We start from the raw sequence: 15,430 nt of genomic DNA on the forward strand, positions 1-15,430 counted from the left end.
TGCGACAGTGGCGAGGAAAAACTCCCTCTTGGGAAGAAACCTCGGACAGACCCAGGCTCTTGGTAGGCAGTGTCTGACGGGCCGGTTGGGGGTGTGATTCAGCAGGAAGCAGCAGGGTTCAGCAGGAAGCAGCAGGGTTCAGCAGGAAGCTGCAGGGTTCAGCAGGAAGCAGCAGGAAGCAGCAGGGTTCAGCAGGAAGCAGCAGGGTTCAGCAGGAAGCAGCAGGGTTCAGCAGGAAGCAGCAGGGTTCAGCAGGAAGCTGCAGGGTTCAGCAGGAAGCTGCAGGGTTCAGCAGGAAGCAGCAGGGTTCAGCAGGAAGCTGCAGGGTTCAGCAGGAAGCTGCAGGGTTCAGCCGGAAGAAGCATGACATTGCAGGGCACCGCTGAGCTCAGCAGGGAGTGCAGCAGGACCACGCCGACAGCTGGAACCAGGATCTTGGTGCCAACGTTCTCCAAGGAAATACGCTGGGGGAAAAAACATAAGGACTCCGGGGAGTAAACTCCCCAGAAACTAGGATTAGTAACAAGCATTTCTGGGAGGGGATACACACAAATAGTAATAGTAAAAGTAATAGAAAGGGAGAGGAGAGAGCAGCTCAGTGTGTCAAAGGAAGGAAGGAAGTCCCCCGGCAGTCTAGAACTATAACAGCGTAACTATAACAGCGTAACTAAGAGAGACCGGTCATAAGGAGAGGTAGCTTTTTCGGGCTTAGAACTCTCCCCCTGCCGGATCGGGCTTGGCTGGCCTGTCTCCCTCTACTTTGTTATGTATTATTAATCTAACAATTATGAAGAGAAGCAGGTGGGCCAGTTAGGTGAACACTGCAACTCCTCACTCCCTAACTATAAGCTTTATCAAATAGAGTTTTAAGTTCATTCTTGAAAGCGATTACAGTTTCTGCCCCCCGAACCCAGATTGGGAGCTGGTTCCATAGGAGAGGAGCCTGATAACTGAAGGTTCTGGCTCCCATTCTACTTTTAGAGACTCTAGGTACCACCAGTAACTCTGCATTCTGGGAGCGCAGTGCTCTAGTGGGACAATAGGGTATTAGGAGCTCTTCTAGATATGATGGTGCTAGACCATTTAGAGCTTTGTAGGTCAATAGAAGGATTTTAAACTCAATCCTGGATTCAACAGGAAGCCAGTGCAGAGAAGCTAATACAGGAGAAATATGATCTCTTTTCTTAGTTCTTGTGAGAACACGCGCTGCAGCATTCTGGATCAGCTGGAGAGTCTTAAGGGACTTATTTGAGCAACCTGACAGTAGGGTTATGCCAGTTATATAGGGTTATAACATTTATAATGACCCAATTTATGAGACAACACAAGGGCTAAACCACTTGACCACTTATTTTTACACTATACTTACTAATGTAATTCAACCACACAATACCTATCATGTATTATAGCCTATTTTATTATCCAATATTGGCCAACTACTGTTTCAAGGGCTTAGAATGAGCTGGATGATCCAGGCACAGGCCCAGCAGTGAGGAGGGCTACCATGCTCACCATGAACTCTGGTCCAGTCTGCAGGGCCTGAGGAGACCAGACAAGAATGAGAGTCTCCAGTACACTTTAACTTGTTAATTTATGTTCTTCATCACAATGACATGTTCATTGGCAACTAATGTGGTCAACCATGTCACGTACAATACTCTGCAGAGCAATTTAAAAAAGACCTTTATACTTTTTTTTACTGGCTGATGTAAGATTAGAGTAAAAGTAGTCAATAATGCCACACATAATGCTAGGGGAATGCAGATTTTATTTAAAATGTGATATATAAATAAATAAATTATTATAATCTTATATCTATTTAAAAACAATATCAACAATATCCATTCTTACTCCCTTTGTGGCTATTAATGAATGTTGCTCAATAAAATACTTTATATAACCCTAAATAATTAACTGTAGCTTAATCTGACAAGCTACAGGCAAAAGCTAAAGTACATTGTTCTTCTGGCAGTTATTACAGCTCTCATACTTTTATTTTGACACGTTAATGTTACTTCTTGTCGAGAGCGGATTTGTTTTAGTCAACTTTGATCTTAACACGTAAGACCAAAATAACATTATAAACGAGACCTGTGTTCCATCAGATTTTCAATGATTATGCACATTATAAAAATGAGCCCGTATTCTCGCTCTTGGGTTAAAACGGAAAAATGAATAACAAAAAAACGACAGTTGAAAAACTTGCAGTTTTCCAGTTAATTTTTAATTTCTATGGACATTGGAAAAAAAGAAAACGGAGGTCATATTTTTGTTTTTCCGTTGTTGGTTTGAAACCAAAAACGAAACATCGACCCGTTATTTCGTTTTTTTTCATTTTTGGTTTAAAACGAAAAACGGATTATACTTTAGTACCCTGACCGTCTTCAAGACAATATGAACGTTATATATTCACATTCCAATTAAAATGGATTTTAATAATAAATACAAATAATAATATTGCCGTTGCTCTGGAAGGCACATAGATATATTGATTTTAATAAATACAAATAATAATATTGCGGTTGCTATGATACGCTCATAGATATATATTTAATGGAACGCAGCACATGATATGTTAGTCTTCACTGGCAACTAACAGACTTAGCTTTTTGCTTAAAGAAAGGGACACAACAACTAACTGGTCGAGACAGCAGTAGATAAACAACTAGCTAAACATTCGAGGCAGCGGTAGAAGAGCAACTTTTCTGCGAGGTAAAATTGCTATTTTTTTAAATTAATGGAGCAAAGGTGGAGACTAGCACGACATGTCAGACTCTCTCAAATTTGACGACTTTAGCCTTGCTTGGCTTAGAAACAATGATGAACTGACTTGTTTTTGACTTGTTATTCAATACTTGATACTTTACTTAGATTTAAGACCGATGACTGGAAAGGAAGGGACTTGACTTTTTAATAATGTAGCTAGCTAGCTAATACAAAGTAATATTTGCTTTTTTTCAAGATATTGAGCAGTTGGCTCAACTTTGAAGGTCAGTTAAGACCAGCCAACACAGTTTTTTTAAATTATTCTTTAAGGTTGGTAACTTTAAATGTAGCTAACATGTTATTAGTAATGTAGCTAACATTAGTTAGTTGTCTAAATTGTTGTGTTTAAATTATTATTGTGCTTTATTAAATTAGTAACGTTAGCTAAGTTTCTGTAAGTTAGGCTGTTAGCTAGCTAGCTAGCTAGTCCCCCGGGATATGGGCTCTTTTTTTCTAATTCGTATATTATAACTTGTTTGCCAATATTAGGTAAATCCTAGGGATTATGACTGTTTGTGGTTATTTTTTTATATCTAGATGCCAAATTGCAATAATATCAGTGATTATTATTATTATGATAGCTAGCTAGCTGAGGTATGGGCATCTGTTAATTGTTGCCATAGCAACTAGCTACAAATAGTGCGACAGTTAATTTCGATGATCTGGGATTTATGATTTAAAAGATTGTATTAATTGTGTGTATATTGTATTGTATGTGTTTGCGTATAACGTTATATATCATATAAGAAAGAGTGAGTTAGCATAATGTTTGAAATATTGTTATTATTTGAGATTGTGATTTTCATATTATATTTTGTATTGTTGTAACGTATGGTTTCAACTGAGTTCAGTTGGCCGAATTTTTTAAATGTTCGAGTAACTTTAGCCGAACGGTACTTGCCACTGAAGACCAGCCAATGGACTGGTAGTTTTAAACAATAACAATCTTTTAAATCCGTCTGCACTCCATGGGTGCAACGTTAACGTTAATAATTATTTAACTGTCTATGGTTAATACCTAGCCTGACTTGGCCCTACTCAGATTCTAGACGTGGTCATACTCAGATTCTAGTCAGAATGTGAGTCTGAAACCGCTCCATTGGGCTGTGATTATGGGGCGTGTTGCAACCGATCCAGGAAAAAAAATGCCTCTGCATTCATTGGATAGACCTCCAACCAATCAGAACAACGGAACTCAACACTGTGTATCGTCTCCATAGCAACCACTCTTTGCACAATGCATTCGCGTGCATTCGTTCTAACTTCCGACTTTTAGACTTTTTTGAAGCTGGATATATCATTTGTTTCTTGTAAATATAAATGTGGATAACGTTAGTGATAGTGACATGCTCGCTACAGTTGCATTTCTAGAGATGGATCGGCGAAAACACGTTTTATTTCTCTGATTCAAGGCTTTGTTCTAGCGCCAGCGGTCCCTCTCTTCCATCCCTCTCAACCATATAACGCTCTCTCTTTTCAGTTTCTCTCTATGTCTCTCCACCATATAACGCTCTCTCTCTTCAGTTTCTCTCTATGTCTCTCCACCATATAACGCTCTCTCTCTTCAGTCTCTCTCTTGCTTTCGGGCAGTTGTTGAGGCTCCTCCGCTGAGGATTTTAAAATGAATGCGCTGTCGATATCTTCTGTAACAGAAGCAATGGTGGAATCTACACATCTCAACAAATTCAACCCAAGCGTTCTTTGGTGACGTGGTTGATTCTGTTACTGTTGATCATCTGTCCAACAATCTGATTGGTCCGAACATATCCTGTTGGGCAATAATTGCTTCTCAACGGAGCGACTCCAGACCGAACTTCCCGACCTCGAATTTTGTGGGCGGGGCTAAGTTCGGCTGGCATCCAGGCTAGTTAATACCCACAGAGTTGTATCAAATGTTTGGAGTAAGAAGGAGTAGCTATAAGTTACATCTAGCTTTAGGGGGTCCGGGTGCACATTTAATGCCACTATTCCATCATGTACACTGATCTTAATTATTGCATATTTTAATGAGTTTGCCTCGCCGATTGTAAATGTGGTGAATTATTGTAAGGGAGGATTAGGCTTATTGTGTGTTTTAGCACACAATCTGTAAATACTAGCTATTTCAAACCATGCCTACTCCTTTTTTTAATAGAATCATTAACGTTAGACCTGATTTATTAGCACTCCTGCACACTTCCAAAGTCTAATTCTCTGTATTTGCTACCAGTTACATTTTTACTATTGTTCATAATTGATTAGCAATAGAAATATTACATTAACATTAAACAATTGGTAAATAGACAAATTAATCGAAATAAAAGAAATCGTTTTATGTAGATTAAATACAAATGTATCAAAATATATGCACACAGAGCAACAGTAGCAGTAGCTGGTGGTGCCATGAATAGCCATTCGCTTTTTAGCTTGAGAGCCCTGTAAGCTATGCCCAATGTGCCCACAGTTTGCCCACTGCATGCCCGTTAGCTCAGTCAGTTTGTTTGACTAATTAATATTTTCTCAGAGAGGACAGACACTTTATTGTTCTAAGTAATTCGAATCATAGCCGTTGTAAGTGGTTAATATATCACGCTATGGACCAAGGGTATGGTGATAGATAAGCATAAGACCCCCTGCAGGATGCGATCATATTGGAAAAAAACACGTCATTGTGTTGTCTTCCCCAGGTCGAGTCAGCTCCAAAATGCAGCAGCTAATCCTGCCCGTTCTCCTGGCATCCTTTTGGACCATCTGCACAGGATTAGGTGAGTCTGCTTTCATTCATGGCTGGAAAATATGTTGAAAAAACTGGAGTTTTTTTTTTTAGATTTCTCTTGCAAAAGTACAGGTCCTTTCAGCCTGTGTTTTAATGTTTTTCTTATATTTCTGCTATTTTACATACAATCATGCAAGTGATAGATTGATAATATCGTAATTTATGTGAGCTATTTAATTCCTAGTAACACTGGAAAACAAGAAGGGCAATAAATACATCAGAAAGCTGCTCAATGAGCAGGGTGAAATTGCTTCTTTTTTTTTTTTTTTTTTACCAGTTTTTCCAACCATACCAGTCACTTTATTCAATTAGAAAGTTGATATATTGCAGAATCCCAATAAAAATAACAGAAATCCAAAAATAGATTCAGAAAGATGTTCTGCAGAGAAAAGATTTCATAGGGCAGAAAGTGACACATTTTCACAGCTACCGCCCATGCTGTCAGACCATCTAGTAAAGGTGCACCCAGGCGGTAGTCACAGAGTAATTAGACATTGCTGAGTTGTAAGATTTCTGATCTGACAAGAGTGATCACTCACACACATACACATCTTGGAACAAGAATAGGAAAATTAAATCCAAGAAATGAGCATCTCTTTATTTACTGCGACCAGTACAGTGAATGATGGAAAATGAAAAAGATTGCTCTTTTTATCCTCATAGCACAGAAAGATAAAGCACAACACTTTTTTGTAAATTGCAAGACAATTCCTACATATCAGGAGTTTTGTATGGCTGGGAATAGCAGCTGACTTCAACTAACAGGAGAACAATTCACTGTTTGCAGTAAGCAAAAAAACTATTAATAAAAGGACACATTTGTAAATACGTCTAGTTCATTCTAGCTGGACATTTGTCAGTGTATACGTTGAGAAGAAACATCCCATTTTGCCCTCACAATAGGCTGAGCTTGTTTGTGTCACCCAGAGGTTAACAATGTAGGCTGTGTGTGTGTGTGTGTGTGTGTGTGTGTGTGTGTGTGTGTGTGTGTGTGTGTGTGTGTGTGTGTGTGTGTGTGTTTGTGTTGTAATCTTTACATTGTTTGCTTGTTGTTGACATCAAATCTCAAGATGGAGTTGGCAAACTTTTTACCTTGACAAATGTTTTTTCATTTTCTGTTTCAGATTGGTGCTATCAGTCCCAATTCACCTGCGATAATATGTGCAATAGTAAGTAAATACAAAAAGTGTAACATTGTTTGGTTACAATAATAACTTTATTTATATGGTACTTTTTTTTTAAAGCACATACTGTACAAAGGATGTAAAACCAACAGATGTAAAGTGCAATAAACTATAAGCGATAAGGTTAAAATAATGAGAAATTCATCTCAATAAAGAGATTTCATTTAACAGGTTGCCAGCTATATTGCAGGTTGTTCCAAAGTTGAGGGGCCCTAAGTGCAAAGGCACCTCTGGTTTTCAGCCTTGACTTGGAAATCATTTAGAGATCTACAAGAGATCCCAGACTGCACCTGGCTCATGTGAAGTTAGATAGTCCGAAATATAGCGAGGAGCCAATCCTATACATACATTACTTACACTGTAGGTAATCATTTAAACCTTTACTGTATAATGTACAGGCAACCAATGTAGAGATGCTACATGCTAACGCGACATAGCTGTAATCTTGGCCAATGCAGGTAATTTCTCCCCAAATTCCGGTCACTTTACTGCTGGGACATGTCTGGGTGTGTAATATTTGATTTAGAAGTCTTTATTGGTGATTGTTCACGGTACAAAGTCCTGCTTATACTCTGTTGCAGTAGCTCCAGCTTCAACTAGTGAAACACGGAGTGGAGGCTCCGGAGGGTCCAGGAAGCATGCTGGCCAATCAGTGCAGACTGGGCTTTTTTGGGAGGCGGGTTTAAAGAGACAGGCGCTCCTACAGAGCGTCTCATTCAGAGAGTGAATACTGGTGCAGCAGCCATGGGCAGTATGAGAATAATAAAGTGTTTGTTTAAACATTAAAACATGTAAACATGTTCTAGTACAAACACAAAATGCAAGTCTAATCCTGAACATGCTATATAATAGTTGCCCTTTAACTTGAGTGTTTTTCTTGTTTTAGCACCAGACAAGTGGGGCGAGACCTACAGCGACTGTGTTGGAAAATCCCAGTCACCCATCAACATCGTCACCAGAAAGACTTTGAAAGACGAACGACTGACTCCTTTCATCTTTACCAACTACCGGGAGGTCTTCAGTGACACAATAACAAACATCGGCTACTCAAGTGAGCATTTTTTCCATTAAACATAAGATAGCCCTCAGTGCTGTGAAGCCGTTGTGTGACGTCTTTATTCTCGACGTATGTCCACTACAGTTAAGGTTGGAATTCCTACCTTCAGCACCATCTCAGGTGGAGGCCTCCCGACCACCTACAATGCTTTGCAGTTCCACATGCACTGGGGCAACAGCGAAGGGCCCGGTTCCGAACATACCATCAATGGAGAGCGGTATCCCATGGAGGTACCATAACCTTACTGTACAACACACACATCCTGTCTTTAGTCAAGTTATTAACTGATGTGATTAACTGTTAAAGGTTTGCTCACACATAACAGCTTGAAACTCAGGAGTAAAACAAACCAACAATTTGAAATAAGATCATAAAAATGCAGATTTTCTCTAAAACTAAACTTTTCAAATTTGAATGTGAATATACAGTTTTTTAAATAGCGTATTTGTTGGTAACTATTTTCGTCCACAGGTTTGATGTGCTAGTAAGCGTTTACGGCAGAAGGATGGTGTATGTAGTGTTGACTCAAAATAAACCACAGTGGCGTTGTTCATCGTAGTAAAGTATCGTGTCACCCAGTGTGATGATGTGGCTCAAATACTTCTTATTTTAACAGTGGAGTTCTATCGCACAGTGGATAAGATATACCAGGCTTTGGATACACAGATTTGTTAGTAGGATAAATTTATTATTGACTTATTATTGAAAATTTGTAATATCACCAGACTCATCCTTTAAATGGTCAGAAATACTGATTTGGCATTTCATTTTCTGGTTACTCTGATTCATTCTGTGACTAATTTATGATTGTAGTAGTAGTAGTAGTAGTAGTAGTAGTTTATTTTTGAACATGTAAAAACTCTTTGCAGTCACTGTATCGTCAGGGTTTAAAACTCTACACAACATGCATTCAACAGACATGATATTATTACGTTAGCCTAGGTTCTCAGATACTGTGATTTCCTTCTTCAGTATCACCAAATTCACTTTAACTATTCACCTGAAAGGTTTATTATGTTGTATATGGTATCATTGTAATCCTTGACCATCAAAACATAGGGGTAGACATCACCTATTCTGTGTTATCATGTTTGGAGATATGATGCAAAAGACTTTATTTAGTTATGGCGGAAAGTAAAAAGGCCACCATGAGGCGTTTTTGCGAGGGTTCCGTTTCTGAAAATGTTCAGGGTGCTAAATTGTACAAGTGTACTAAATTCCATGCTTTTATCACCTCAAATTTGGCACAATCCCCTGGACTATTAGGAATGTTTTTTTTTTTTTTTTTCATCATGTTTTTGATAAAGAGCTGATTCACTTTAACTGATATGTTAGGTGTTCTATTGTTAGAGTATGAAATCTACAAATTGCGCAACTTCTGTAAACTGATAAAATTGTTACTTTTTATTGGTCCCATCTACAATTCAACACACACACTGTAAAAAATGATGTGAAAAAAAGTGGTAATGTGATGGCAAATTTTATTTTAACCATTTGTTTAATGATATTGACCATTTGTTTATAGATTGTTTTAAACCTCCACATAATCCTGTTCCTTCCTGTAGACTTAAAGGCACCAGTGAGAGAGCTGGCCTTGTAGACTGTGAGCAATAGCATAAGTTATTTTCGCTAAAGAAATTGCAGCTCCTCATTTGTTTATTTCTCGCAGATAAAGTGAAGAAGGCTATAACATTGTGTGAACCGTATCTCTTTCTGTCTCCTGAGATAAGCAGGTGTTTAGTCTAATGTAGGAGACACAGGAGCAGAATGGAAGGTTGTAAAATCATCTGACTGTCTATGGTATTTTTTAGAAAAGTGGCAGCATGCTAAAGATATTTGAAGAGGGGTGGCTTAACGAGAGTTTCTTCATTATAAGATGTTTTGATTTTTAGGTTTCTAGTTAGGAAAGACATTTTCAGTTGTGCTGCGTGTACCTTTGAAACTGTGTTTTCTCCATTTGCAAATGTGAATAAATACTCAAAGACCAAACTTTGGTTTAATTCTCAAACAGTCATTCGTTTTCATTTGATCATTGATATTTCTAAACGCTGCTGCTTCATAGGAAAACTTCCACCACAGTAACATCGGTAATATTGTCTCAACAGCTGCACATCATTCACGTGAAGAAAGATTACGATGATCTGGAAACAGCTCTATCAGACCCAGAGGGAGTTGCAGTCCTTGGGTTCCTCTTTGAGGTAACCATTTTGAATCTTGTATTGTTGAAAACAAATGGCTATTACAGAAAGGACCTTAGACACAATGCTGAAATGTGTATATTGTGTATATTTCCATTCTCAGACGTCCAATACGGCAAACGAAAGGTATGACCCCCTCATCAGCGCTCTGCCAAGCATCACAGCTATAGGTAAGTACTACATGTAAGTTCAATATAAGCAACTAAAGACATGGCTGCACAGTGTGTGTTGGTAACATTTCATCTGTGGCTTTTCTGTTTTCAGATAGCGAAGCTCCTCTGGAGTCCATCTCCTTGGCACAACTAATCCCACATGAGAAGAATCTGACTAGCTTCTACCGCTACAAGGGCTCTCTGACCACCCCAGGGTGCAATGAGGCTGTAATTTGGACTGTGTTTAAGAATACCATCCCTCTGAGCATGGATCAGGTTAGTATAAAATACCAGAAATGTAAAGGTATGAATGTGCATTTTTGCTATATACTGTTTGTTTTTTAGTTATAAGGTACATTTTCTTACATTTATTAAAACATTTGCTTGAACAGTAAAGTATAAGACTGACCTCCCCTGAAAAACGCCCCCATAAGTTGTTTGTTCAAGCAGCAATTACAACTCATATTTATGTTTATAGTGACGGCGCCCTCTAGTAGCCTCCCGTAAATATTACGGGAGCAAAGCAAAAAGTAAGGTGACGAAGTATAAGACACCAATGTGAATAAGGAGGCAAGTTGGGGTGTTAGATGGGTCAAACTTTCACCCAGGAGACTGGTGTTCTGTTTGAAAATAAAAGTAAATGGCAAGTTTTCTTTTTTACTTATGGAAAAAAACAGAGAACTGTGTTATTCTGCATCAAGTGTGTAACCGGAGGTTAAGTAACGTAACAGATGTACTGACTTAAGTAGGTAGTTTGTTGCCTAATCCTAACCAAATGTGTTTAAAACCACGACCGTTGCTGAGGACTTCTTGAAAAGTACTGATAAAAGTTACAACAATCTAAAAATATGGATTTGATTAAATAATGAAGTATTGAGGAAGAAATCACAAAGTTCTTTATACAGTTCTAAAACTTTTGGTAGTTGTCTATACCTTTTTCTGTCAACTGATGGAACCACTTGTTTAATCTTAAACAATGTATTGTATTTTATAAGCATTTATATGTTTTCTTATGTCAATTCTCAATCTGTCAAGAAATGATAGCGGTCAGATAAATGTAGTAAAAAGTAAATAGTATTTCCCTCAGAAATGTAGAGGAGCAAACGTCAAAAAACATAATTTTTCTACATTTTCTAAATCATCCCGCTACTCCGCGATTGCTGTCTGCACCCTGTCATCACATATAACGTTGGAAAGCTCTCTCTCTCCTGTACAATACTGTCGGATCCAAATATGGTCATTTCCTTTTTATCAGCAACCAATCGTGAAAGGAAAAGGGGGGATTTAACTCTAAATGCACAATCTCATTGGCTGATGCCAATTTCTGACAACGTGATAAGCTTAGAATCATCACGTGACGTGCTCTGACATTTCCGCGGTAGTTCAGAATGTCGAAAGAAGTGCGTCGAAAACGGTCGAAAATCATCTCAGAGAAGACGAAAACAGTTATTATTAGCAAAAAGACACAGGGGATTACAAACTAAGACAGCAGTAGTACGTTGATGTGTAAACTGTCGTTCAGAAAACAGGAGTTTTCAGACAGCGGAGGTAATCAGATGCTCTCTCTCTCTCTCTCTCTCTCTCTCTCTCTCTCTCTCTCTCTCTCTCTAAGCAGTCTACATAAATTCATAGCCTACATGTCATATATTAAATGTAGGTGTCACATATATACTATGCATTTATTTTTTTTGGCTATTTTTCCAAGGTGTAAATCTCTTAGAGAAGATAGTTTTTCCCAGTGGAGGAGGAAGTGCACCTCTCTCTGAACCAGTTGGTGGTCACTGAGCCTGTATTTAGTCAGGATCCGTCTCTTCTTCTTCTCTGACAGTGTGAAGATAATGTGTCAAATAACAATTTAGTCTACTTTGATTGCTTTCTCCAATGTTCTAAATATTTGTCTTTTGAATGATCACCATAAAAACCTCATCCCCGTGTATCACCGGATGTCCAGTGACAGTGCAGCATGGAGGCCATATGGGCCCAATGTCCAAAAACAGTCTTTGTGGGGAAAAGCAGGGTTGAGGCTGCAGCCAGTATGACTATTTCTACATTCAACGAGGGTGCCTCTGCCATGCTGGCTGTGATGGAGAAATTGTGGCTTCAGAGCACAGACTGTCAATGCAATGAAGGATGACAACATAGTTAGGATCTCAAAAGCCAATAGTGTCCATTCCGCCAGTGCAAAGTGGAGCCTTAAAAGTGTAAGCACAGCCAAAAAAGTGAAAAGACACCAGCAGGAGATGGAGGAGGGCCCTACATATAGTACTGGCATGGATACGTAGACTGTAAACTAACTTGGGGGAACTAGGCTGTGTAATGGTTGTGTTCTGTCAGTTTGAAGTTTGTGATGTAATGGTGCATTCTTTTTGTCTTGTAATCGCGACTAGTAGCTCGAGTGTGACGTCACATCCATGTACGTCAGCATTGTATTTGTTAGTATGAGCAGCTAGACTCTGCATACTAATCTGCGACTTAATGCTGCGATCCCTACCCAGTGAGCTATGGGGGCGCTTCATGCCATCCCAACTCTGGACTAGGATTAAGCATTACTCCTTACCGTTCCCGATGTATTGTCACAGTGGGCCATGCCAACTCTTTTATTTATTCAGGCATTTTTAAGATTGACTTAATTTAGACAGAGGAGAAAACATGCAGAAAAGGGCCCAAGGCCAGAATCGAACCCTGGCCACTGCGGTTAGGACTTAATGCTGCGATCCATACCTGGTGAGCTGGGGGCGCTTCCTGCCATCCCAACTCTGGACTTCCAAGAGGAATTTACTGTAATGAGTGCTGAGCACATGTCAAGTTTGTTGTTTGTTGGTAAGGTGTGTTTGGAGCCCTTTAGCCTGTTTCCATTGGCCTTTCAAAAGGGACGGTCCCAGAACACAACATTCCCTTATCATGCAGCTGTGTAGACTCGCTCAACTTCTAGAGACACACATAAATTCATACTTGACCACAGGACAGGCTTAGTGATAGAGTACAGGCAAATAGAACTACACGGCCCCCTAACCTGTGACCTGGGAGTGACCTTTATGTTAAACAAGTTTTTACCTTCTTACCAACAGCATGGTGTGTTCTGGGAATTCCACCGCCGTACTCAAGTTCAGTTTATGAGTAAATGTACTTAGTTACATTCCTGAAAAACACACAATTTACGCACTCGGTCAAATAACACCTTGATGATCTCTTTCCACAAGATTTAAACAACATTTAACATTTACCCTCTGTTCCTCCAGCTAACGGCGTTCTCTCAGGTTACGATCGAAGATGAAACGCCAATGGTGGGGAACTTTAGGCCGGTTCAGCCCCTGAATGGTCGGAAGGTGTTCCAGTCGGGAGGCGCAGTGATCCTGGTCAGTTCTGCCCTTCTCCTGGCTGCCATCGCCACGGCCTTGGGACTGTCCCAACCCAACTAGAGCAAGGCATCCTGTGCTGCACTGCGACATCCATGAACACAATAAATTCAGTTTGACTCCTCAGCTCAACCCTGGTTTGTAATCTCTTCATCGCATTGTTGCTAAGATGATCCACCACGTCCTGGTGCAGGCATGACTCACCTCACAAGACAAATAACCAAGGTGTAAAGGAACGCCTTATTAAAAGTGCTGTAAGTGTTCGATTAGCATTCATGCATGTGTAGTGAAGCACCAGATACCTTAGTCATTAATTTCCTTCAGGATAAATAAAGTATCTCTATCTATCTATCTATCTATCTATCTATCTATCTAAATAAGATAAGATAGACTTTATTAATCCCGCACTGGGGAAATTCCTGTGCTACAGCAGCTCTAAAGAAAAAGATGTACACACATTAGAATAACACAAATACACATTAGTGGACATAGGTCAAAAAAATATACATTAAGTATAAGAAATAGAAAAAATAGAATTTGTTATAATAATAATAATAGTAATAAATCAAACATATTTACACAATAAACATCCTTCTATAAACAGACAGTATATAAACAGATGAGTAAGGTGTGGATGAATAGAATGAATGTATGAATGAAATATTGCACAGTTGGAGGTGACACAGAGTAATAAAGCATAGTGCAGAATATTCTCCAGTGATGGCTCATGTTGCAGAAACAGCTAGCAGTGCTACATTATGATTGTATATGATTGATGTTGTATTAAATGTCTGACTGCTGCTGGAATGAAGGACCTGCGGTAGTGCTCCTTCTTGCACTGAGGGTGCAGCAGTCTGCTGCTGAAGGAGCTGCTCAGGGAACTCACTGTCTCATGTAGGGGGTGAGAGGTGTTGCCCATGATTGATGCCAGCCTGGCTAACATCCTCCTCTCCCCAAGCCCCCCAGCAGGCTACTGCATAAAAGATTGCAGACGCAACCACAGAGTCATAGAATGTTTTTAACAGAGTCCTGCACGCACCGAAGGACCTCAGCCTCCTCAGCAGGTGGAGACGGCTTTGGCCCTTTTTGTACAGGATGTCTGTGTTTTTGGACCAGTCCAGTTTATCGTTGAGGTGAACACCCAGATATTTGTATGTCTCCACCATCTCGATGTCAACACCCTGGATGTTCACCGGTGTAGTACCAGGCGGCCTCCTGCGAAAGTCAACCACCATCTCCTTTGTCTTGCTAGTGTTGATGTGAAGGTGGTTTGACTCACACCAGTTGACAAAGTCCCCGAAGACCTCCCGGTATTCCTGATGCTTCTCCTCTGATACCCTCCCAACAATGGCAGTATCATCAGAGAACTGCTGCATGTGACAGCTGCTTGTGTTGTACCTGAAGTTGGCTGTATACAGGGTGAACAGAAAAGGAGCGAGCACTGTACCCTGTGGTGCTCCTGTGCTGCTCATCACCACATCAGACACACAGTCCTGGAGTCTCACATACTGTGGTCTGTCAGTGAGGTCATTGATGGTCCATGCAGACAGGTGGGGGTCAACACCAGCACCTAATAGCTTCCCCCAGAGCAGTGAGGGTTGGATTGTATGAAAGCACTGGAGAAATAAAAAAAAAAAAACCTCACAGTGCGCCCAGTGTTCTCCAGGTGTGACAGTGATCTGTGTGATAGATAGATAATGGCATCCTCCACCCCTAGGCCTGGTTGGTAAGCAAACTGTAGGGGGTCCAGTTCTGAGCTCACCAGGGTTCTTAGGTGTCAAGATACAATCCTCTCCAAGGTGAGAAGTCAAGGCTACCGGTCTGAAGTGGTTGGGCTCCCAGTTTTAGGTACTGGGATCACACACAACGTCTTCCACAGGACTGGAACTAGCTCCAGACTCAGGCTCAGGTTGAAAATGTGCAGGATGACCTCACTGAGCTGATCTGCACAATCTTTAAGCA

General features: G+C 40.1%; 1 protein-coding gene across 1 annotated transcript; it reads left to right on the forward strand.

Annotated features, from left to right (window-relative positions):
- Positions 1-2,543: 2,543 nt before the first annotated feature.
- LOC114566330 (carbonic anhydrase 4-like) lies at positions 2,544-13,600 on the forward strand. Its single transcript, XM_028594665.1, has 9 exons — positions 2,544-2,712; positions 5,433-5,510; positions 6,646-6,690; positions 7,592-7,756; positions 7,847-7,992; positions 9,868-9,960; positions 10,064-10,130; positions 10,225-10,388; positions 13,352-13,600. The coding sequence occupies exons 2-9, from the start codon at positions 5,450-5,452 to the stop codon at positions 13,529-13,531; spliced, it is 921 nt and encodes a 306-aa protein (XP_028450466.1). The 5' UTR covers positions 2,544-2,712; positions 5,433-5,449; the 3' UTR covers positions 13,532-13,600.
- Positions 13,601-15,430: the final 1,830 nt, after the last annotated feature.

The sequence above is a fragment of the Perca flavescens genome, chromosome 13 (assembly GCF_004354835.1).
Source record: "Perca flavescens isolate YP-PL-M2 chromosome 13, PFLA_1.0, whole genome shotgun sequence".
Classification (NCBI taxonomy): Eukaryota; Metazoa; Chordata; class Actinopteri; order Perciformes; family Percidae; genus Perca; species Perca flavescens.